Source organism: Pygoscelis adeliae, unplaced genomic scaffold (genome assembly GCF_000699105.1).
Source record: "Pygoscelis adeliae isolate BGI_AS28 unplaced genomic scaffold, ASM69910v1 Scaffold48, whole genome shotgun sequence".
Taxonomy (NCBI): Eukaryota; Metazoa; Chordata; class Aves; order Sphenisciformes; family Spheniscidae; genus Pygoscelis; species Pygoscelis adeliae.
The window spans coordinates 463,962-489,085 of record NW_008825618.1 but is presented as its reverse complement, the minus strand read 5'-3'; the positions used below and the strand labels follow the sequence as shown (position 1 = coordinate 489,085).

Genomic DNA, 25,124 nt, shown 5'->3' with positions numbered 1-25,124 from the left:
GGATGAAAAGCTGGACATGAGACAGCAATGTGCGCTCGCAGCCCAGAAGGCCAATCGTCTCCTGGGCTGCATCCAAAGAAGCGTGGCCAGCAGGTCGAGGGAGGGGATTCTGCCTCTCTCCTCTGCTCTGGTGAGACCCCACCTGGAGCACTGCGTCCAGCTCTGGAGCCCTCAGCATAAGAAAGACACGGACCTGTTGGAGCGGGTCCAGAGGAGGGCCACGAAAACGATCAGGGGGGTGGAACACCTCTGCTATGAAGAAAGGCTGAGAGAGTTGAGGCTTTGGGAAGACCTTATGGCAGCCTATCAGTACTTAAAGGGGGCTTATAAAAAAGATGGTGGCAAACTTTTTAGCAGGGCCTGTTGCGACGGGACAAGGGGGAATGGCTTTAAACTAAAGGGGGACAGATTTAGACTATATATAAGGAAGAGATTTTTTATGCTGAGGGTGGTGAAACACTGGAAGAGGTTGCCCAGAGAGGTGGTGGATGCCCCATCCCTGGAAACATTCAAGGTCAGGTTGGACGGGGCTCTGAGCAACCTGATCTAGTTGAAGTTGTCCCTGCCCATGGCAGGGGGGTTGGACTAGATGACCTTTAGATGTCCCTTCCAACCCAAACTATTCTATGATTCTATGATTCTATATCCATTTACTGAAGCGCAAGAAAGTGAATCCCCTCATCTCTCTCTTCTTTAGTATATTGCCTAGAAATATTACATTCTCTAAATGGACAATAAATATTGCACAATAGAAGCCAATTAGAATAAAAAAACAATCTCCTTTGCTTTAATTTCCAGATGGTATTCAATTTCTGCAAGCACAGCAAAGTTTAACTAAAAATCACCCAGTTTGAAACAGAGACCGGGCATACTATAAAAGAAAGAATATTAAAACTTAAGAAATGTTCTTCTGTTTGGAGGTTTACTTTCTTGCATAACTTATCCTTTGTCCCTCAAAAAGTCTGGTCTTTGCTAATTTGCTAAATACAATGGCTTGGGGTAGTTATATACTGTACTGTATTGTGTTTCTGGTAGGCTTTTTACCCAGAGAATAACTGTATTGTTTATAACTATTGTATGCACTGCCCACAAGTCCACAAACCACGTCTGCTTAATTATTCATCCACTGCCAGCAATGAGGACAATGATTCTTTGATTTGCTGCCAGCAATTTTGTCTCCCAAGTCAGATCCTGCATGCTCGACTTATTTAACTTTATCAATACCACTCTATTTAAATTTATCAACTTTCCTGGTAGCAACCCGTAAGAGATATCCAAGACTGGTAAATGGATGGGCTGACTTGTCCGAACAGTTTTCAGTAAGAGCTTAAAATATCTGAAAATAGAAAACCCTCAACCTCTTTTCTTCTGACTCCAGTTACTATGTTTTTTCTTAATGATTCCCATTTTAGTCTACTACTTTTAAACCCTAGTTTTTCTAATAGAAAAATTGTATCATAGAGAGATTCAAGTAACTTGCCTGTGACAGTGGGAGAGGCAAGAGAAGTCTCTAGGTGTGAGATTCATCTAACCAAAGTTCAAAAAGATATAGTCAACGCTTTTTAGTCAGCGGGGATAGACATGTATCTACAGAGGGCAGTTCTTTCTCACCCTCAGACAGGCACTAGTGGTAGATCAGATAACTGTGCTGTTTTTTCCCCCACTACCTATGGGTGGGGTGGCTAGGCTAGGCTCAGTTATCTAACTGTCTGACATCTAAGGTGGGGCGAGCTGAATCCTAATACAGGTTTCTTTTCTACTACCAATCTCTGAGGCAAAAGCTCTCTCTTCGCTTTTCTTCCTTTTTTTCCAGATTTCCACATGTATATCTGTCATCAAAGAGCTAAAACAGCATATGTGCCCCTATTTTCCAGGGGACATTGAAGCTTCTCAGTTTTATTTCTGCTCAGAAATACCAGGGGCAAATTTAACATAAAATCAAGGCAGAGAACAGAAGTGGTATAGTGTCATTTGCTTCACTGTCTTGGATAGAAATACAGCATTAAAATAAGGGCATAAAGAAAAAAAGTGCTTCCTCCCATCAAGCAACAGTAATAATTTTATAAATTCTTATCTTTTAAAAAAAAAAAAAAAGAAAAAAAGAGGCAAAAGAGAAAAGAAAGTATAAGCAAACAGCATTAAATTGAAGCAAAATAGGCATCAAAGAGCTTCTGTCAAAAAAAGGCAGCCATATATGCCAGCACTTACCATCACAGTCGCAGCTGCCGCAGCTGCCTGGGCTGCCACCGCAGCCTGGTTGGCTTGGTGTTGCGCCGCTTTGATTTTGGCCTGCAAATGTGCAGGAGGGTGAAAATACTTGCATTTCTCCCTCATGCAACGACCTTTTATGTAATCCATACACACGGTTACGGTGTTGTCGTTTGTGTCAATCATTGTGCTGTCTGCTGGATGCGCAAAGCGGCAATCAGTCTCTCCACGCGCACAGTTTCCCCGCTGGAACTCCCTGCACACCTACGTGCAAAACAACACGCGTTGCAGGGGAAAAGCTTGGCGCAATGTGAAAGGGCAGGGAGAGCCCCACGCCCCCAAAAGACAGACCTGCCCCCTTCCCCGCTTAGTTCAAGTTTTTCAGTGAATTCAATTTAATAAACCCTTCATCTTCTTCTGGGAGAGGAAAATGAATCTATTTTACCCTTACGTGCTTGGCTCCTCAGGTAGCTCTGCAGTATGGCAGCTAAAATGAACTTGACATGCAACAGCAGCGTTCCCAAATGCCTTTCCTTTTTCCTGTCTAGAAAACACCTGGGAAGGATACTTTCTGAAGTAATTGCCCCTGCAAAACTAGCTGGGAATCACAAAATATTCGGTTCCTTTCTGACTACACTTTACATTCTTGCAGCTCCACTGGTAGGGAAGGAGTTCCTCTTGCTGAGACCCAGGGAAAATACACATCAGATACACTGTATTTTTTATGGAGTCTATAAACAAAATGGAGAGCCTCCTTAAAAATAATTTTCAAAAATGGGCAAAATGAACACGCTGATTTTCCTAAGAAGAAATGTGCTGTAGACACTATGGCTTAGGCTTTTGGGAAAGGCCATTCATTTCTGCAAGAGCCATTTGGCCTTCTCGTGTACTTGGATCACAGATTCCACTGAGCCCAGCCATGCAGAGATCCATCAACACCAGGGAGGCTCTGCACATAGCTGGGGGCTTGCCCCTTCAGCCTGCTGCAGGGTTGGTAACATTCGACATCTCCATTTGTAGCTCAAGGCTGAAGGGCTATACCATTCCCCTAATATCAATCCATAAGGCTATAAAATTCCCTTAATATCAATGCATAAAAACTGGGACAGAATTAATACTGCAATAAAAACGTGCTTGTTAGATATTTCATCAAAGCGTACCCTTACAGGCATGTATACTTGAGGTATTTTGGCGGAGATGAACTTTACAAAAGATGAAAATTCATCTTGATGTCTGTGTATTAAATCTGAGTGAACGCACTACCTTAAAAATAACAGTGTTTAATTACCACTGGCTGCAAGTACAGAAATCCTGCCTGGTTACAAGGTCTTTATTTGTAGCAACTAAATTTAAGCATCGTTTCTAAAACAATTGAGTTTTTCCCTCCAGGATCTTTCACACAGCCTAACAGAGGATTGTACTTCTAGTCACGGTGGTGTCTACAGTACCTCCAGCTTATCGGTCCTCAGGAGTTTCTGGGTAGCAGTTGAACCGGGGACTGAAACCGGTGGACTTCCAGGAACAATGACAGGCGGTGTGGGTAGGATCTCAGTCGGGACTAAGCCAACTCCCGGTGTTACTGGCGTTATGTAAGGAGCAAAGCTAATAGCTGTGTTCGTTCCTATTGTGGGACCCACTGGAAATGTGGGCTGCAAAAGGAAAACACAAGCCAAGATGAAAAAAACCAACCCCTTAATCAAGAGCCTACTAGTTGTCTTTTGCGTGTTCTTTCTGGCGCTGATTCATTTTCTTAATGAAAAAATTTCAAACAGCTGGCAAAACACACGGCATACTCTCCTCTTTTAATCACATAACACATTCCAACGGCATACAAAGAACCACCTTTGTAGCCCTATTATTGGAAAAGAGGCTGCCGATGCAAAGGTTTGAACCTGAATCTCTATGGAGGTCCAGCTTACATTGCAGGCTTATTTACACATCTAAAAGTAGAAATAACATAGACTTTATTGTTTTTTCTCAATACTTGTTTTCCTTGGGAATACAGGCTATTTTTCAAAGTACCAGATTTCATAGGTGAAGCGTTATTAACTATATTAAAGACATATTTCTAGTAAGAGTATACATAATGAGCTCTCTGGCATGTAACTTCCATCTGTTTGCATGCTGTATTTTGCCACCTCCTGCAATTATATGTAACTATGGCTCACACATCGAAAAACCTCACCTTTGCTAATGTTTGTGTGCTCAGCTGTCACCAGTGGCAAGAAGAATAAATATTATAATCTCAGCTGGACACAATATTTAGAAAAGGATTATTCAGGCTTAGCTAGAGCTCATCTTACGAAAAAGTTTGATTGGAAGGAATGATGCGGGTCTAAAAATCTGTTTCATGCCTTCCTACAGCGAGTCAGTGAAGTCATGTCCAGAAGAAAGAGCACTTGTGTGACGCTAAAATGCAGCCCTACCAAGGCAGAATGGTGGGTTTGTTACCACCAGCTCCATGGGGGCTTGGTGGCAGAACATCACCACGGTCAGGCCACGGTCAGACCTGGAAAGTGCATCAGTTCTGCAGAGCTGACATTTACCCCAGAGAGTGAAGCTATAATTATAAATGAGGAAAAGCTATGCAGAAAAACAGGACGCATCTCAGATTAGCTTTGTCAGAAATTAAGTTCCCAAATAAGCCGGCAGCTAGAAATTAACCACGCAACAGCAGAACGCTAAGGGAAGACTTAAAAACACTTAACGAAGGAGGAGTGTCTTTCTCATCAAGGTGGCCTGCACAGCCTCTGTTGGAGAAGGGAAGCCAGCCACGCATAGCATGTAGAAAATACGCAAGAGAAAACATAGGAGCTAGAAGGTTTTTTCCTGGTTTGTTTTGGTTTTGCTTTTTTTGCCTTTGGAACCAATTACTAAATTATAAATGAATGTGAGTTAGTACCAAGAAGATGCTTTGAGCAGCAGATTAGCCAGGATACCCAACTGTACAGAAATGGCATCTACCTGCCCTAGAGAGTTAAAAGTGAATAATGCTCTGTTTTTATCAGAGATTGAAACTGCTTGATATCAAACAGCCCAGTCTATATATCGAGTGCGAGCTAAATTCTTTAGCACATAATAATGAACATTTATACAAAACAACGGTTCAACTACGTTGAGGACAATATGTGTTATGTAAAATATAAATAACAGCTTTGTATCAGATATAATTTTAAGAATAAATCCACATGTCAAATGACTTCTATGGAATTTTCTTTCACTTTTTATCCATTTGGTCAAGGCTGAGTCATCTTAATCTGGCAACTTACGCAAGACAGAGAAATAAAACCCAGCACTTATCACAGCAATCAGTACAGAAGGCACTACGTCAATGAAATTGTAAAGTTCAAATGATGAAATGGGTGAGTAGAAAAAAAGTGTAATTTTGTCACTTCGATTTTTCTCATAATACTAAGAAGTGGAATCTCCTTCTTCTTCAAAACTTTTTCTGGTGAAAACTCAAGCAGTAAAAAACCAGGAAATATCAAAACACATTATGCCAATATACCAAGATACATTTTGATGATCATGTAGCAGAAACTCAGGGACTCCTGACACCCAATTTTTGTTCATGCCTCCCACCTTACAGCAGATGTTTCAAGTGTAAAAACACATTTGAAAAAGGCATCTGGGGTGAGCTTCCTGTGACCAAATACAGATGTCTTCCTCTGAGATGCTTACACTTGGCTCCTGTGATAGCCCGTGCAAAAACAAAGGCGCTTAAAAAACCAAATCATCTAATCTGAATGCAGACGTCTGAAACAAGCCGAGCGAATGGTAATTAGAAGTGCCTATGTCTTTCGACAAACTATAAACGGACCTTGGAAGCCCAATGAGAAGTTGATGCCAACACTCCAGATACCTCAAGTTAGAGAAAGAAATCCCACTCCAGTGCCTTACACCAGGCATTCAGATTGAGAAAACATCATTAGCAGCCATGTGTGAAAAGTTTAATTCAGATTACTTGCCTAACCATGCTCTGGTAGTCTGGTACAATGAGGAGCTCAACTGCAAAGGCAGCCCAGAGCAATCGATCATTTTCATGTATATCCAAAGACGCTGCTCATGCCTGCAAGACTAGTTTTATGTTACCTTCTGGATTTGAAGTGTCCCAGGCACCATACACATTACCTTAAGATAAAACGCTGAGTTTGTAAAGTGCATGCTCCAGCAGTTCTCTGTCTTATTCTGGGACACTTCAGATTTCAAGAGAGTAAGAAAATGCTACCCAGAATGACATTAACCTTTGTTCCTGGTACTGGGATTAAATACTATTTAAAGCCACTCAAACCCATAGACTCCTCAGAGGGGAACTTTGCATTCCTTCTCAAATAGCTTACTAGCAATTATTATTATTATTATACAAATTTTCACCTCCAGAAGGATTATAGGTAAAAATCTTGCAAATTTAGGCTAAACCTGACATGAACTGAATGAAGGAAAAAAAGAACAAAAGAGAGAAAGAAAAAAAACCCAAATGGGTCTGGGATAAAAAAAAAATATCAAATCTACAGCTACACTCCATTGTATCTTCAAATGCAAATATAAATGAACATTATCTCTAGCATCTCAGCAATTCCTTAAGTCAACAGATGGGGACTATTTTTATTGACACTAGTTTAGAGAACTTTCGCAGGTCAATATAGTCTTCTACTTTGGCTTTACTTACCAATAACATCATCAGAGAAATATACTTACCACTGGCTGTAGTGGTGTCCCTGGAAACATGAACTGCATTTGCTGGGCAAGCATTGCTGCTGCAGTTTTTTGTTGGATTAAGTTGTTTCTGCCATTGATTTCCAGTTGGGTTTTTAAATGTGTTGGTGGATGAAGGTACTTGCAGTTCTCCCTTGTACAACGACCCTGGAAAAAGAAGTCACACTAATTGGTCTACTGCTTCTGATGATAGTTTAATGCCTTTGAGCAGAATATTACACCATAAACTAAGCAAGAACTAATGAAATACAGGGTGTTTCCTGGGAACTATGTAGCAGGCTGGGAGGAGCTGATGGCCTTGAGCTCTGCCTCAACCTCTGATTGATCATTAAGGTTATTAGCCACGAAAAAAGAGAAAGACTTTGAAAATAGGTGATGGCATTTTCATTGTTAAGTACCAATCACTGCTGTACATTTAATACTCTGAGTATTATCCAGACTGCCTGAACTGCCTCTCATGGTATCTTGGCTGGACTATCTGGTGTTACCAAAACATAAATGTTTTTATAAATGACACTACATTATGAATAACAAATTTAAACCTTCTTGAAGAGAAATGCAGCTTTTAAGCACATAGTATCAAAAAATAATTGCGTGTTCATGGCAGTAAGGATCTAAAGTGGCCACTCTCTGCTTGTGTTCCCTCATACGTTCACTCTTATTCCAGTTCACTGCCTTCTGGCCTCCTGTTTTTATTACATCAGCACAACTTTGAACTATTTCCATTCAAGTATAAAAGAACAGAAGTCAAGCTGGTACTTTTGCAGCTTAAATTCAGAAGCAGTGCATGGCGCTAAATCTGCAGGTACACAGCAAAAGAAGAGCTCCCGATCAACCCGAAACCAGGAATTTTTAGACAGTTACGAGACAGTAAGAGACAATAAAAATATGGGTGGGCAGTCACCTCTGAGGTGGCTTGTGTTGGAGGGGATGGACATGGAGCACACCTCTACAGGCACTGCATGCTGACCAAAACGTAGGTACGGCAGCATAAGATGCGCTGATACGTTTTCCCCCAGGAAGGGAAATTGTAGGGTGCACCAGCAGGTTGTGCAGCTGCAGGGCAGAACTCACTGAGATCAGAAGCTCCTCAATGACACGGCTCACAAACAGTCACGAAGTTTTAAGAGCTGTGACGAGAGGAGCTAGAACATTAGTCAAACGGCATTTGACACACTCAACTTGTAGAAGATAAGTTTCCAAATTGAGACATTTTTAAAAAGCGCTTTTTAAACTTTCCATTCACTGGTATAAGGGCTTTACAATTTGTAGCCAAGCAGGAATATCCTCCTATAGCCAAGAAAGCATTAAGATCCCTATGCAAGATCACCACACAGGACACACGTACACTGACTCTGTGTATGCATACACACACACACTGCTACAAAACCTTGAATACACTTCAAATGTCCCAGAACAACAGTGTTAATGTTATACTTCTTACTCAGACACCAAAACACTGCTGATTCTGCCTCTAATCTGCTATAAGGATGTAATAACTACCTACACAGGAGTGAGTTAAACGTGTTCAGGAAGGTTCTCCTGCACCGAGGCCAACGGGAATGCAAACAGCTATTTCCACACTATTAAACTACCGAGAACAACCCTTTCCTGAACTGTGCCTGGCCACTGCTCGGGAGTATGCTAAAGGGCAGAGGCCAGAAGAGTTCAAGAAAGCTAAAAATTTAAGAAAAAACCCAGTCCCGGTGCTCAGGAACACTTCTTGGTGCTGTTTTAACCTGCTAGTAAAGATGCAGTCATTTTCAGGACACCATGCCTTCCTTCTGACTTCTGTTGTGCGAGCCACTAATGCTGTCTGGTTTAATGAAGTGCACAAAAGGAACCTTACTTTGTCAGCTGGCATGAGCAGAACCAGAAATAGTCACGATTTGATGGACACAGAAGACGGCTGGCTCTTCCATTCGGGGAGAACAAGGCCACCGCCTTCATAATGTTAAATTGGAGCATGCTCAGCGCAGGCAATGAGCACATGCTTTTGTGTTGGCTGATGAGGCCAACTGATTAAGACATTTTTAACTGACATCTATTTAACCTTGATCTCTTTTGTATATGAATGGTTCATACAGCAAATCTGAAAATTAAAACAGCAAAATCAAATCACACTACTCTACCTGATGGAAATATCTACCTATGGAAACAAAAGTGCTCCTCAAATAAGGATTGAGAGCAACTCTCAACCACAGTGGCTTTTGAAGTATCTTAAGCCTGAAGAGTGCCTTCAGACAGCCCTCCACTCTGACCTCTGAAAGCACACGGCTACTATATACCATCACTTCAAGCTCTGCAAAGCAACCCACAGTGCACAAAAGATTGGTTATTTCAGAAAACTTTCCAAAATAATCCAACCATACAAAAATGTACTGTCCTCTCTAAACTTATTCATGTCTGTGCCTCATTTACTAGTTTTTTGAGCTCCAGGTCAGCAATGAACATACTATAAAAGAGCTGTGTGGCCCCGTCATGCTACTATAGAAAGCGCTGTAAACAGATCAAGCCTTGTTGAAATTAAATGACCCAAAATAAACCACAGTGGAATGAGCACTGAAAATAGCGAGCAGATTAATCCAGCCCTAGCTACCAAAATTAAATAAATTCTGACACCAGCTTTCAATTTTTGGACCTACCGTGGTTGCAGGAAAATGCCTATAAGCAACTTTTCATTCATTTTTTAACAAATGCTCCACGTCCCTGTGAACTCCTAATGAGGTTTGTTTCCGAGAGGAACCGGGTAATTCCCAACTACTGATCATTGCAAGAACAGAAATTCAAATTTGTAGCATCATCTCAGTAAAATGGGACCCCGGATTTTTTTCTTTATTAAAAAGTTAAATATGAAGTCCAACTGAGATGACAGCATGTATCAGCTAAACAGCAGAACAGGCAATAGTACACAACATGTAGGGGTATTCAACATGTTGGTTGGGTCACCATCTACAATAAGAGTCCACTTTGGATTCTTGCAAAAAACTACTATGCTAGCAGGCCACCTCATAACAAATACAGAGACAAAACTGAGTGCTTTAACTTTAGGATGCATCAGTATCAAGCCTCTGGAGCAAGGTTTGGTTCATCACATCTCTTAAAACCACAGCAGTTCAGGAGCTGCTCCACAGACATCCAGTCCCCCCGGCGCATAGCGGCACAAACTCTGTCAGCAGGATGAGGCAGGCAGCAGGGAAAATAATTGTTTCATACAACTTTTAACCCGCTCCCACATATTAGTCAGAGTCCTGAAACCGAGGGTGCAGACAGATTGGTTTGAAACTTGGTCCCTAGAAATTCCTGTAACCCGTGAAGCGAAGGTTATCAACGAGCACATCATAAGCTGTTGTGCACCTCCCATGTGAGTTCACCCGAAAAAATCACTTTCAAGGAGCTGTCTCCTTATCTGCAATGGACAGTAACGACAAACAGACATCAGATTAAATTCCCAGCACTCTGTTAGTCCCCTCATCCTGCAAGGATGGTACCTACCTCTGATGTTTCTTTTCTCTGCCTTTGTCCTCTACAACTAGCCTAGCCTAATGTGTAGGGCCACATCTCAGGTGGGTAATGGAAAGTTTTAGCAGAAAAACTACTTTTCTACTGCTAATTATCCAGACTGGGAACATGCTGTGGCTCGCGTTGGGGGTGTGCCATAGGCTTTATTCCACTAAAGAAGTGGGAGAGGGAAAGGGTGCACCAAGGAGCTGGGAACTCAAAGGATTCCAGTGCCCACCACCCAGGCACAGCAATGAGATGCTCCACTTCTGCAGGGGCGATGGTCTTGGGAGCTGCTCCCTGACGGGCTTAATATCAGAACCACATCCCTTAACAAGCCATGTCACACCATTTACTTTTTTTTTATCAATAGATTTCCCTATTAAGAACAATAGGTAGTTTGCCTAAAATCAATGGCACAAGACAGCCCACAGACTGGAGTATATTAAAAAGTTAGGTATGTGCTAAGAATTATAATTTTAAAATAAGCAAAACGAGGTGAGTGCAGAAGTAACACACCATAACTTTGCATATTAAAACACTAAGAACCCATTTCCTGTCTACAAGTTGTACAGCAACATGTCTATCTTGAATATTTTATAAATACACAGCTTTCTTCAGTATTTCACTATTGCTCTAACAGTAACAACAACAATAATAATAATTCATCCAGGCCCAGGCTGGGAATTGCTTATGCATAATAATGAGTTAGTTTTTTCTTACTAAAATTACCTTTATCTTTCATAAAAATAAGATGTTTTAATTAAAAAAAAAGGCAAAACAATGTTTCTTTTATCTCTTAAGCCAAGAATCGACTGATGCATCCATAACCGTTTCACTCAGGTACTGAATTCCGCTTTTAAGATGGGGGTCAATACATATTCTTAGCATGCTTATCATAAAAGTCCCACTAGTAAATGTAACAGCCCCAATCTATACAGTCAATCCAAAACTGCTGTAAGACATTTTTCTGCAGCACAATGTGGTGGGTTTTTTTGGCAAAAGGAGAAGCTAATTCAGGTTGGAAGGGACCTCAAGAGGTCCCCAGTCCAACCTGCTCAGAGCAGGGTCAGCCCTGGGGTCAGACCAGGTTGATCCAGACGCGTCTTGGAAACCTCCACAGGTGGAGTCTGCACAACCTCTCTGAGCAATCTCATCTACTGCTTGGCTGCCCTCATGATGAAGATGATTTTCCTTATATGCAGTCTGAACCTGTCTAGTTTCGTCTTACACCGGCTGCCTCGTGTCCTCCTCACATGCACAGCTGTGAGGAGCTGGGCTGCACCTTTGGACAACCTCCTTGTCCTTGAAGGCTGCTCTTACAGGAGGAGCATCACCATGCAACGTCGTCATGTTGTCTTCTGTCAGCGTGCCTGTCTCAGGTTTGAACCCTGAGGGATACATGTTAGGTTTTTTAAACCATACCAGCTAAATTAAGACTCCCTCTATGCTTTACCTCATACTTTGGGAAGGCAGCAGCCACGGTTACCTGCCATCCTGTCAAAGCAGCAGTGTTATCCATCATCAAACCAAACAAATTATTTATATTTTCCTTAAATAGTTGAAATGGGGAAAGTCCAGCTTGAAGCTGAGCATACAAATCCAAAGTTAATTGAGGCAATTTATTGATACTGTTAGTGGGAAATTACAGAGCATGCCTCCCCCACCTCACAGCACAGACTTAACATCTGGCATGGGACACCCCATCACCTTTAAAAGACAGGTTATCCAATGAGGAACAGAAAGAGGGAGGCCTGCTTCCTTGCAGACATCTGTCCCTTGTTCCTAACCTCGCTCCCCAGGGTGCTTCCAGCTCCCCCCACCCACCTCTGTTCTCCCTAAACTTCCAGCTTCCTCCTGTACCCCACCTCCCTCCTTCCTGCTCCCCCAGAACACCCTCCCACCTCTTCTAACTATAGACCAGGAAACAACTCACACGATAAATATAACTTGCTCAAGCCATGCATGTCCTGAAGGGCCAGCCAAAATGCACACGCGGCCTGCAGACCATGCTCGGGAGCAGCTCAGTGCACGCTCTAGCCTTTTCCTTAACAGGGTAGTAATTTGGATCTCTCTCTTCTACCCAGACACTGACTTTTGCATAACCAGTAAGAACTTTGCGATATGTCTTTGAGATGTCTGCTTCTAGCAACGTCGCTTGAAATTGGCCAGGGTGTTCAAAAGTTATTAGGGTGCAAGGATGATGCTGGCAAAAATATGGATAGTGCACTTATGCAAAACCTGTTTCCTTAAGAAAACAAGCTAGAACTAACAAATGCAGATGAAATTGTATGATCTCTCAAGATTAAATATGCAGCCTTATGGGGGGGAAAAAAGTATATGACTTCCAAGGCATGAATGGTTTTAGAAGGCATCTGAGCAACGGGTTCTACAATGGCAAAAAGATTTTCTGGTTTCCAGCTAGACACTCTGAGATCCAAACATTTGCTGGAATTAGAAGAGACACACACAAAAAAAAAAAAATTTTTTTTAAAAGTAATAATCACCTGATGCCACAACCACCTCTCCCACTGGGAAAAAAAATTTACAATTTTCTGTATCGCGCATCTTCAGCAAACTTGCACATGCTTGTAAAGATCAGATCACATTTTAATTAATGCACTTGCAACTGTGGGCATGCTGGTTAGCTAGACATCACCTGCTTGATATTAGATACCTGAAGATATTACATCCCGTTCAAACCTTGGCAGAACAAGAGCTAGCACAGGCCACTGTCTGGGGCGGTGGTAGCACACAGCAAGAATAGCCACAGAGACAGCAGTGTCAGCAGCTGTGGAGGTACCTAAGCTGTAAATACTCCTCTGGAAGAGTTTCTGACAAGAGCAGAAACTGTTTCTTCTCCTTTGGGATTCCTCCTCGGCAGCCCCTCAGCAAATTCTGGCTGGGAACATGTGTGGCCTCACGAAATCAATTTAACAATTTCACCATCGCACAAATCAGGAACTTCTCAATTCCAATAATCCTGGGCTTCCTGGGGCTAAAAATAGACCCAGTCAATAGGAGGGCAGGTTATTTTGAGATACTTAAGCTTCTGCTCCTGTCCATAGACAGCCACACTAACTCTACCACCCCAAAACATCCAGTTCAAATGTCATTTTTCAAATGCAGAAATACCAAAAAGGAAAAAAAATCTAAAGAAAACACTGTGTATTCATATGCAGAGAGGGATGATTCCTCTTGGTCTACAGGACTTACATTTATGCATTTCCCTATATATTTTAGTACATGAGAGCTCAATCACCAACAGCACTTTTAACACTCAGGGAAAACCACTAGACTTCAGTTTGGACCGAGTTAAAAAGTTTTTCCATCTAGCACCACAATGCAGGAATTCAATTTTCCTATGCAGGTCTATCTGCTTCCTAACTTCCCTCAGAAAGTGAAAAAACATATTCCACACCTCCATTAAAGTATTCCCTTTGCACTTGCTGTGAATATGTACCATCTCACACAATCTGTAGGACTACACATGCCCGTAGAGTTAAGCATATGTGCAAGGACTTAGGGGATTTAGTTAAGCCTTAAGAATGACTAGTCATAGATTTTTAAAAATGTAACTTAGCATTTTATTTCTTCCTTAAGGTATACAAAAAAGCTTCAAATGTTTTTTGAATTTTGCATAATTACACATCCAGAGTATGTTGACTTGCAAATATGCATGCTTATGAAAACACGATTCCTTTAGCCTGAGTAGAATCGTATCTGATTTTATAGAAAGAAATGGAGATCAGAGTAACATCCCTTTTCTTGAAAATGAGACACACTTGAACTATTTAAGAAAAATAATTTCAAAAGGATCAAACTGTACTAGTAGCAGAAATATTAAGCTTTTGATGGAGAGTTCAAATGCTTCAAACTTCACTTGTTGCCATACACCTTACAAAATGGCACAAAAATGACAGCACAAAGACCTAAAGGAAAATATGTATTTCAAAAAACCACAAGCATCTCTTATATTACACTTGAAATATTTCAGCTGCTGGATCTGTTTTCCTGGAAAAAAACCCAAAACCCAAACAAAACCCACCAATAAAAACAACTTAGAAACTTCGCTGAGAAATTAATTATGTATTTCTAAAGCCACCTTGCAAGTCCACCCACCGAAGTTAGTGAGTGTGCATACATATTTATATACACCTACACACTTCCGTTTCAAGAAAAAGTAGAAGGCAAATTCACTTTCTTACTTTAAAGTAGAAAAGGGAAAGAAGACAAAAAATTCTCAGGTGACTTCAGCTTGATTCAGTTTCCAACAAGCTAAGAAAACGCATTAGCTGCTCTTCTAATGATTTCAATTATTTGTAAGAAACTAAAAGCCGGTAAAAGAAAAATGATCATTTTGTTCATAAAGTTAGAGAACAAGAACTGCCTGTAACCGATAGAAAAAAATAGAAAAATATTGAAGAAAAATGGAAGTCTTACAAAAAGATGGAGTGTCTAAATGATGCAAGAGTCTTAACACTAAAGACTCAATAGGAGATATTTATTTAAATGGAAAAAGACAAAATGTTCTACTGAAGAGCACATTTGCAATGCACAAAGAGCTCCGAGTCTCAAGATGCTCTTTCAAACAAATGTTGAGAAGGATGGCTATAGAGAATGGTTTAATAATTTGCCTTGCAATATCGAGGGAAGTGTACTCAGTATTAAAGTGCTCAGAGGAGAAACAACTCAAGCAGATATTGCGGATGCCAAAAAAAAGACACTTATGAAACTGTAAGTCATTTGACAAACATCCTTGAGATTACTCTAACAAATAAGACAAAGAAAATTCAGACAAAGAAACAACAGTTTAATATAAATTTATTTTATTTCTGTGTTTACTGCCTTGAAAATAATTTGAGAATAATAGGGAAGTAAAGATTATTTCTTCCCCAATTACGTAGCTTTTTTTTTTTTCCCCCCCATTTTTCCCCCTCACTGGCACTTGAAATCTAAACCAGTTATTTTTATCTTAGCTTCATGTTTGGCTACCAGCGTCGATCAGTACACCACAAGCAACTGTGTACAACTCTTGAAATAAATCTTTACTCTTAATGCACACAGGCAACTTTCATGGAACGAGAAGCAGCCAACGCATAGTATAGGGGAAGACCCCTATGGAACAAACATAAAGAAAGCAGAGGGAAGCATGACCTTGTTTAGTTAAAATTCCTCAAATGTCTAATTTCTATTACATGGGTGGTGAGACTTTTCACAGGATGTGAAGTCGCCTTGTGCAGGGCTCTAACAAACATACAGCTCCTCCCATGTAAGGACTAGATGCAGCCTCCCATGCGACTCAAGATGGGTTGCAGTACCAGAGCGGTGATTTAAGCCCTCCAACTCTGTCCATTTAGGGAAATCAACATATTCGCAGATTCCTGCATTATAGAAAAAATGTCTAAAGCCTCTATGGAGTCTCACGATACAGCATTACACACAGTTAACTGATGGCTGGGCAGCTTTAACGCATCCACTCATCACAAGGATCGAGTGTTTTCGTGGAAGACCGGAGAGCTGTGTAAATTGCAGGTGGGACCACAAGGTAACTCAAGGTGACATGAATTTTTTGCTGGTAAACAACATACTCCACCATTAAGTTTAACTTGACTGAACTGTAAAAGAAGAAGATAAGAGCTTGGAAAGCGGCAATTTTCTTCAACTTTTCTCAATATCTCAAGAGCAGACAAAAACAGCCATTCCAGAAGTAATGCCAGCAAAGGAAGGTAAGTTGTTTGACTGCAGGTCAGCTGGCAGGAGAAAAGGCAACAATGGTGTAGCAGAAGAACAGCAGAAGACCAAGCAAGAAGATGGGCATGGCATGGCGCCACTTCCTGATGTACCTCTTTCCTCAACTCCTTTACAATTCCAATAAAAGCCTTCAAGCAGACGTATGCTGACTTTAACGCAAGCTTGCTCATATGAACAGGACTGAGATTAAATTCTCTTGGTTTGGAAACACCACTTTGCAGTGAAAAGTGAGGACAGGTCTTTGCTGCTGGGATGCCTATAAGCCCAAATGGTGAGCAGCCCAGCAAGGACCAGGCAATGAGCTGGTACGCTGACAATGGTTCCCTCAACAACACACCAGGAATCTTAACGTGCCTCAGAAAAAGCCATAAAATCAGTTATAAGGCACCAAAAAGGAACAGGAGACATGCCTTGGCAGTGAGGAGCCTGGCTGACGGGATCAGAAGGAAATGGGAGAAGAGCGCTGTAAAACCGATCACATTAGTCTCCTATAGTGAGTCACCTGCTCAAGGGAGCCTTGAGAAGATGCTTCATTTGAGAGTTGCAGTGAATCAAAAGAAATGTGGAAAAGGCCCATTATTTGGAAGAGTCACACCATATGGAAGAGGTCATCAGCATGATGTAGCAAGTCCCTTGCGTACCAAGGGACCCCACTGGTGTACTATGGAGAAGGGTGGACTTAACGTACTGGGAGCAAGCGACCACCTTGGCCACCGGCATGTCACAGCCCCCAGCTCTGGAGCTGGATGCCCAGCAGCCATGAACTGCTACAGGGGGTGACCTGATCTGCCGTCAGTGAGTCCCTCTACCACTCCTTGCAGGGTCGCTTTTACCCCGGCCAGGCCACCCCGCACCCATGCGTGTGCCGAACAACGCGCCAGGGCTCCCAGTCCAGCTGGGGCTTGCTGGGCCTCTTCTCTGTTGGGGATTTCACACTTTCTTGGCCAATCGCTTTACAAACAAAAGGAAAAAGCAAGGGCCGAGTTAAATACACAAATTGCTGAAGACACCTTACGTAATTGCAGAGGTGAAAAGTACAGTCTTGTCCCTCTGCAGAACAGGAGTGTTTACCCACCCTCAGTGGCAGCACTGGAACCGTAGCTGCGTAATTAATAAATCATTGGCTTCGCTCCCGGGACGAGCCAGCGAGCGCTGGAGTCTGACACCAGCTCTCAACTTGCTGGAAAGCTGCTGAAAACACACAGAAACTTCTCGGTGTTTTAGAAATTCCATGTATTTGGAACTGCATTAAAAAGCACAAATTAAAGAAAAAACTCCTGAAAATGAAAATATATTTGCATTTCCAAAGAAGAATCACACGTAAAATCCCCCGTGCTATCTATAACCGCATGAGAAGCGGCAAACAAATTATCGAGATGAAAAGACACCGTATCACTATGGGACCACCTACAGAGAGCAACCAAGCATGCCCGACCCAAAAAGCGAAAGGTAAGCAGGCACCTTTCCTAGACTTTCTATACCCAGTCCCTGTTCCTCCTCTTCTGGGAATTGGTTTCTTAACATCAGTCATATGTTTCAGTTTCTGTATTTTCTTGCACTCTGACACACTCTGCATTTCCCTCTTCAGGGAACGGGGAAACCAGCGCTACTAGCAGGAGGGGCAGTGAGACACCTGCCCCGAAACAGCAGGACATGAGAGTTATCAGTGAGAAAAACCCAGAGAATCAACAAACTAGATCAGCTTTAAAAAAAAAAAGCAGGAGGAGGGTGGCAAGAGGTCCAGAAATTCAAGCAAGGGGAAAGAATGAAGCCCTGGCATCCCAGTAACCAAAAAAACCCTTTTCTTTCTGCTGAAGGGCTATGTGTCCCCCTCCACCTGGTATTAGGAAGCTTCCAGAAGATCTAGCAAAAATAGCAAGAAGTATAATGCAGTTACATTTATCTCAAATGGTAGCTTACAGAATTAGGCAGCTAAATCACGGTTATGAGAAAAGATAAGACACGTTAGGATGTCTTATTACCTTCCTTGAATGCTATATTCATCTAAGTACTAGAATATGTGATTGTGGTCTTAAGAGTGCTTATACCTTCTCAATACTGTGTTGAAGGAGCAGATAATTATTCTTTCCCTTAAAACAGATTCAGCGCCGACTAAATAAAATTCTAGGTTAATCTCAAATTAAAATACTGCCTCTAGGTTTTGCAAGGCATATATCTGTGACTTTCAGGGGAAGACACACACTGGACTCCCTGCCCTTTATTATACTGCAACGACATTGTCAGTGTATTCCGATGTCCATGGTACCTGTCTTCATCAGTATCATGAGTAGATGGCAGTGATACCAACCTCAACTACATGACCGCATCTACTATTTTACACAGCCTTCTTTCCCAGACAGCAAATAGGCAGTGGAATGGTATTTCTTTTAACCCTGACAGTCAGTGGGTAGCAGTACTCTAACACACATTCATCTATCTCCTGGCCTGAATGCAAGATACTCACTTCCTTTTGGGCCTATCCATAGGGCTGGCTCTATAGGATCATATTAGGAATGGCTCTGTTAAAATTATTAATGGATTTCTCGGTTTTCTTCTGAGACTAGACAGCATTACTCCCACTCTACGCAGAATAAACTGAGACCAAATATGGTTAAAGAGCTGAGAAGTGCCTGCAGTTTTTGGCTGCAGATCTCTGCCCACCTTCCACTTTGCCGTTGCATCTGCGTGGCACATGCAGGTGCTCCACTGGACCCCTACTGCTCTTGGGTTTTGGGAGTCCAACCACCTAAGGGCTAGTGGTGAAGATGCCAGTTTCGGGGACTCGCTTGCTGGTCTCCAGAGGAGCAGTGAACGCCTAACCAGGAGACCACCTCCTGCCAACTCTGCCACTGCGCCACCTCGCTTGCTGCACCAACACCCTTTGGACGGAGACCTGACTCCCTCCACATGCCATCTCCTCTCCAGAAATCTGTCTGTGATGTGCACCCACTGAGGCAGAGGGAAGTACAAGGCTGGAAGAGAGCACACACTAACGTTACCTGGACAGCACATCTCCGACATGTTTTCCTCAACTCTTGGCTCCCACCCAGTTCACCTGGGTGAACTCCCACCTTGTCCCAGCTCTCCTCTTCCTCTGCCTTTCCTCACCTTCGGCATCGCCTCTTCCCCGCTCCCAGCACCAGCACCTGACACCAGACAGAGCAAACGCAGAGAGAGCTGTGCTCGGTCCTCGGTCTGAAGCCAACTCAGTGCGCGCAGAGCCTGGCTGATCTGCACGCCAGCCCGCGCATGGCCTCTGCTAGGCATGCGTAGATGGCAAGTTTTCACACTTACAACATGACCAAATTTGGGTGAAATTTCACAAAAATAGCATAAGGCATTCAGAGCAACCCTTCTGCTGCTAGATCTCGACTTTCAGCTGTAAACGATGAGAAATCAAGTTTATTAGTGAACCAGTTTTAAGAAACACTTAAGAAGGAAAAACAAGGTATTTACGCCTCAGCTGTTTCTCAAAAATGGTTGAAGTGTTTCACCAAAACTTTAAATAAACACTCTGAGTCAGTCACTCATATGTTTCAGCCCAGACAATTGCATTTTGGGAGACTTACAAACCGCAGAAAAGGAGGATATTATTAGGAAAGTGGTGGGCAAGATTAAATCCAGGTGATGATGATGGCACACTGTTGGTAATAAAACACTCATGCGTGCCTCATCAACACACCCGACCAAAGGCTAATGATCGCAGGACCTCCAAGCACTTTTGGAGAAATAAAAGTATTTAAACACAATGACAGTAAACAAAACATTCAGTAACATGTTAAAAATGAAATCTGCCGGACCACTTCTCCAGGAATACTTCAATGCAAGTAGTCATTACACGTCCCAGCTGAGGCACTCCACAGACAGAATAAAGAGCTACTGAACAGCGTTTTGGAGAATATAATGCCCATAAGCTTATAAATGTCACTTCAAAGCAAACTCTTTGTTATATTTCAAATTGAATGGAAAGGGATCATGTACTAGTGTACCAAGTCTTTCCAGTGTCACAGCAAAGCCCTAATGATCTATGCAGAAAGAAAAAAAGTCAAGACCATTTCACTTGAACAAGGACTTCCTCTCTGATTTGTTTTCTTCAACATTTTGAAGATACCTTCCCACCCTAACTCTTAGCAGGTAAAAGAAGTTCATCAAGTATTGACAGGCTATTATGAGATCTACTATAAAATGTGCAAACCCACTTGCATAAAGGAACCACCTTTGTGACTTGTTCTTCCTTCCCCTTAAAGTTTCTACAGGAGACAAGCAGGCTTCCCTACAACAGTGACAAACTGACTGCTTTCAGTGTCTATCTCCTGGAAGCCTTCACAGGTTTGGCACCACTCTCATCTGTTTCTCAGGAGAAACTGACCCAGGGTCTGAAATACTGTTCTCCAAACAGGAACCAAAGGACCACATAATTTATGGCTTTCCTTTGTGGATAAAGTGTTTTCACTGCCTGCACCTTATCTGAGCAGCAGTCACAAGATGGAGATTCCCATCAAACATCTTTTTGTCAAATGCTTCCCTTTGTTTGGGTGCCAAGGAGGAAGAGGCAGGATGCGGTCAGAAGCCAAGGACACAGCCAAGGCTTCCGTCACTGCTTTTTACGCCAAAGTGGCAACAACAACCAAGCGAGAAACTCCAGGTGAAGATTACCCTACCTGCAGTTGACAGACCTTCTCCCTCTCTGCTCCCAAGCATGAGTGGGGAGAACAGAAGCACTGAGAGCTTTCCTCTCTGGAGCAGGAAGGAGGAGAAGACTGCAACCACCAAGTCCTCAAAACTGCACACAGACTTTGAGAAGGTATCTGGCTCACCACCTGGCCTGGCAGCGCGGCTGAACCATGTCTTCATCATTCCCGGGAGAAACATTCATCACAGCTACATTGCAGGACTTTGGTTTAAATATTCTTTATAAATGTCACAAGGCTGAAGAACATATTAAACTAAGACTCCACAAACCAAAACAAAGTTTTATGGAAGAAAAAAATGCATAATGATCTCATGCTTTTCACAAGAGTGGCTCTTTCTCAGCCAGGAACCATGAAGTATTTGTTTCTATTTTCTATTTGTCTGATACACACATCATAAAGTGATTAAAATTGCGGTGGCACATCAAATTCAATCTGAAGGACATTCAGGTTAAAATGTAGCATGGTATGAAATGTTAATCATAATTGAAACAATCTTGATTCAGATTTTTCAAAAAGCCTTTGTAATTGCAGACAGTCTGGAAAAGAAGTATTTAAATAGCCAAATCAGTGTTTTTTCCCATCCCGCTGCTTTTCAGTGAAGAAAAATTGTGATGGATGAGTACCATGCATCAGGAGAAATAGTCAAAATATGAGATCACTAACCAGCATCGAGAGAGGGTTTAACCAACTCCCTTGTTTAATCACTGGGGATTCAGTGTCTGGATGGAGAGAGGGCAGGAGGGAGTTTAGATGATTCTACGAATTTAACACTAACATATTAAAAACATTTTAAAACATTTTAACCATTTTAACCAGCCTGTAGTACCTAGCAATATTCATCATGGGTTTCCAGCACAGCAGAGAGAGGACTCTCTCAACCAACAGTGACCACGTGAAGGTTGGCGTATGTAGGTATTTTGCCATGTTAGCAAGACAAAGACTAGAGTTAGGTTTTCTTTGTCAAATGTAATGTAAAATCATGCCCAAAAGACACAGCTCCAGATACAAGCCGTCATTTACAAGGCAGCCTACAAAATATCACTCTTCAGGCTATTAAAACCCTACGCTATACTACTTAGTAAATAAATAAAACAATGAAAGCAAAAAGAAAGATCTACTTTCAAAGATGTTTTCACATCTTTAGGCCAGTCTTGGGGGCACATAAGCTGCTCTGTAGGAGTAAGTATCAGGGTGCCAGCAAACACAATATGGGAACCCAAAACTCATTAGGGATCCTCTGCAAGACCTGTGAGCCAGATGGAGCATCTTCATACGAGGGCAAAGCTCTGACCCTAGGCACTGCCAAATAGATTGAAAGCACGCAGGTAAAAGATGCAGGAGGTTGGAAGGACTGCGCTCATCTCCCCTCATTGGTAGGCAAGCCACACACTACAGGATATGTGGATTATATATATAGGCAGACCAACCACATACAAAAAGTGAGATTTTTATAAGGGTACCTCTACACCTCTAAAGGTATGGCCTCTGATGCAGAGATTGCTTTGGAGATGAGTTAAACACAAATGCACGCCAAGCACATCATTATTAGCTTTAAAATTATTTAGTTCCATTTGTTTTCCTAGATTTTTAGATACCTTAAAAGCAGATTGATTAAAAGTATTTTGCCTTACTACAGCAAATCATGTGGAATATAGTAAATAATCTCAATCTTCCTTGGCAAGTAACTTCAGTAGAAAGGAAGAAACTGCCAATGGGGAAAATGTCTTTTAATGAATTTTAAATTGACATTAAGACTACAGCAAGACTGTTAACATTTTTAAAGAAAATTGTCTCCTTCAGTAGATGTCACCGGGCTTTTTATTTATTTTACTTTACCGTCCCACACTGAAAGCCCAGTATTTCATCAGCAAGTATTTATCTGACTTCTTCTCAGCAACGGTAGTCCCAGTCTCAAAGTTTCAGTGAATAGGGAATGCCAAATTAGCTTTAAATGTCAACTCTGCTTTGAGAAGAAGAAACACAATGAATTTTAAAGGTATCGAGGCCTCAATAGCAGGTTCATCATATGTACAGCCACCCACCATACTATAGACCACGCTTTATTAGTTTTCCCATGCTATAATCCTGAGAACAATGAAATAGAGAGACAGCGAGGAATGGGGATGCATGCCCGAAGGATTCCCTTGGCTGGTTGTATTTAACAAATAAAGTGTTCAGTTTTAACTAGTTAAGGAACATTTGATTAGCATATCATAGCAAAACCAAAGAAAAGGTAAGAGCTATGAAAAACCTTTTCAAACATCAAACAGAAATGAAACAAGCTTATAAATAGAGTTGCCTGCAAGCAAACAATTTCTGGAATGTACTGGGGGAAGCAAAGGAGAATCCCACAACAAAGGAGACTGCAAAAGCCAACCCAGTTTAACAAGTGGAATTACCAGTTCGGAGACTACAGGGAAACAATGCAAAAACACCAGCAAGTCTGATACAAAGAACTTTTCTCAGCATTTAACAAAAACCCCAACATAAAGGCCAATCACTAGGTAATTAAATATGGCTCTTTGGAAATACAAAGCCTTACAGAAAGTTGTTAACTACTCATGGAGTAGTAGAATTAATGAGGAACTGAAGGTCTCTCAGAGTAAAGCTGAACAATTTCAGATACATCTGATCACAGTTGGAAAATGTTAAGCAATTTGAGTACCAGACAACAATTTATATATCATCAAATAGCCGTCTGACAATTTATCATGTACTTCTTGCAGACACACAAAGAGCCGATAACCTATGAAGACCTCTAAAACATGGTTCTAATGCTTTATATCTACCTTTTATGCTTGCTATTAAAAACAAACTCACACACACACTAGACCCTAGATGTACAATGAAGTATTTTTCAGATCTCTCTGACTGCAGCTAAGAGGACAACGACAACCCTGCCATGATGGAAACGTGATGGCTACCACTGCTTTCCAACACTCTAAAAAAACCCACAACCCCCCTAATGCTGTAGGGGAGTACGGGTAATTGAGCATTCACCAGTCTGGGAATGAGAGAGTAATTTTGTGACATTTCTCCGTGCCCATGAATGGCCCAAGCAGGCACCGTGGCGCACGGATCCAAGCAGAGAGCTGTCTACAGAGGCCAGTGGAGTCCCTCAGCTGTTGGACAACCACACCGTACTCCACAGCAATATTCAATGCCCCCAGTTCCCATTGCCTCTTCCCACATGGACAGAGGGATTATCCAGGATGGCTCTGAGTAGCTGCGCTGGGCGGTGTGGGATTGCTAGTGCTGTCTACAAGCCAATGCCCGTCTCTGAGCACCCGGCAGAAAAGACAGCAAAGAACCCTATCCAACCCAACCCAACCCCCCCCTCACCTTAGCACCGGCAGATCCCACAAAACATGGGGTGGGTCAGCCTGAGCTTGTGTGTTCGAATAATTAGCTATACATAAGCACCTATTTAATGGTCTTCAGATAAACATCATCTTCCGTTTGGAAAGGTAACTTACATACAAAACAAACTGCATCCAGTCTTTTCTTTTGCTCATGTTCATGCATAGATTAGGGGCTAACACTAATATTCCTACATCTCTTTAGCTGCCCAATAGTTAGAAAAAATAAATTCATATTCCAGAAGTTTAAATTTTTCTTTGTTTAAACCTAAAATAAAAATACATGTTGGCATTCCTTAAAATGAAAGTGCTTCAAGGACAGTGGAGTCAGATAAAAATATATTGCCTGTTGGCTAGTTCCCCATCACTGGAGAAGTGAAAACTGCTATTCCAAGTACCGCAGCCAGGAAGTATTTAGGACAGATAGTCAGCCAACTTTAACTGACTCCTGAGCAACAAGTCAACAAAGCCCAGTATCTGTAAATGCTCTGACAATTTATAACATAAAAATAAGGGTCAAGGTTTTCAAAATTTCTAGCTCCTTTTAAAAATACAAACCAGAACGTACAGGTAGAAGGTGAAAGCATCCAACGACAAAATTTCAAAAAACAGTAAGTGGAAAACACTAACCTTGGGGAAAATAATTAAATCACATGATAGTGCACTTAATTACAAAATCAGTTCTGATGGTTAAATGGGTGAAAGTACAGTGAAGGAAAAGTAAAATTCTAACTTTGATGTCCAAATGTAGAAATTGGTTGGAAATTCTGTGAACACAAATCCTAATCCCAAGAAAACTGTCACCTTTACATATGGCCATGTAAACAGGTAAAATTAATGCCCAGGAATCTTAAAAGACCTCACTCCAAGGCTATCATTGTAAGACCATTTT

General features: G+C 41.8%; 1 protein-coding gene across 5 annotated transcripts in view; it reads right to left on the bottom strand.

Moving 5' to 3' along the window:
* MBNL2 (muscleblind-like splicing regulator 2) overlaps positions 1-25,124 on the bottom strand; it is a 101,853-nt gene that overhangs the window by 31,056 nt on the left and 45,673 nt on the right. For all 5 annotated transcript variants that reach the window (XM_009333326.1, XM_009333325.1, XM_009333324.1 and 2 more), the window contains 3 exons: positions 6,907-7,071; positions 3,657-3,857; positions 2,209-2,472 (listed from right to left, as the gene is read on the bottom strand). In XM_009333326.1, coding sequence (XP_009331601.1) covers positions 2,209-2,472; positions 3,657-3,857; positions 6,907-7,071 — 630 coding nt within the window. The remainder of the gene's footprint in view (positions 1-2,208; positions 2,473-3,656; positions 3,858-6,906; positions 7,072-25,124) is intronic.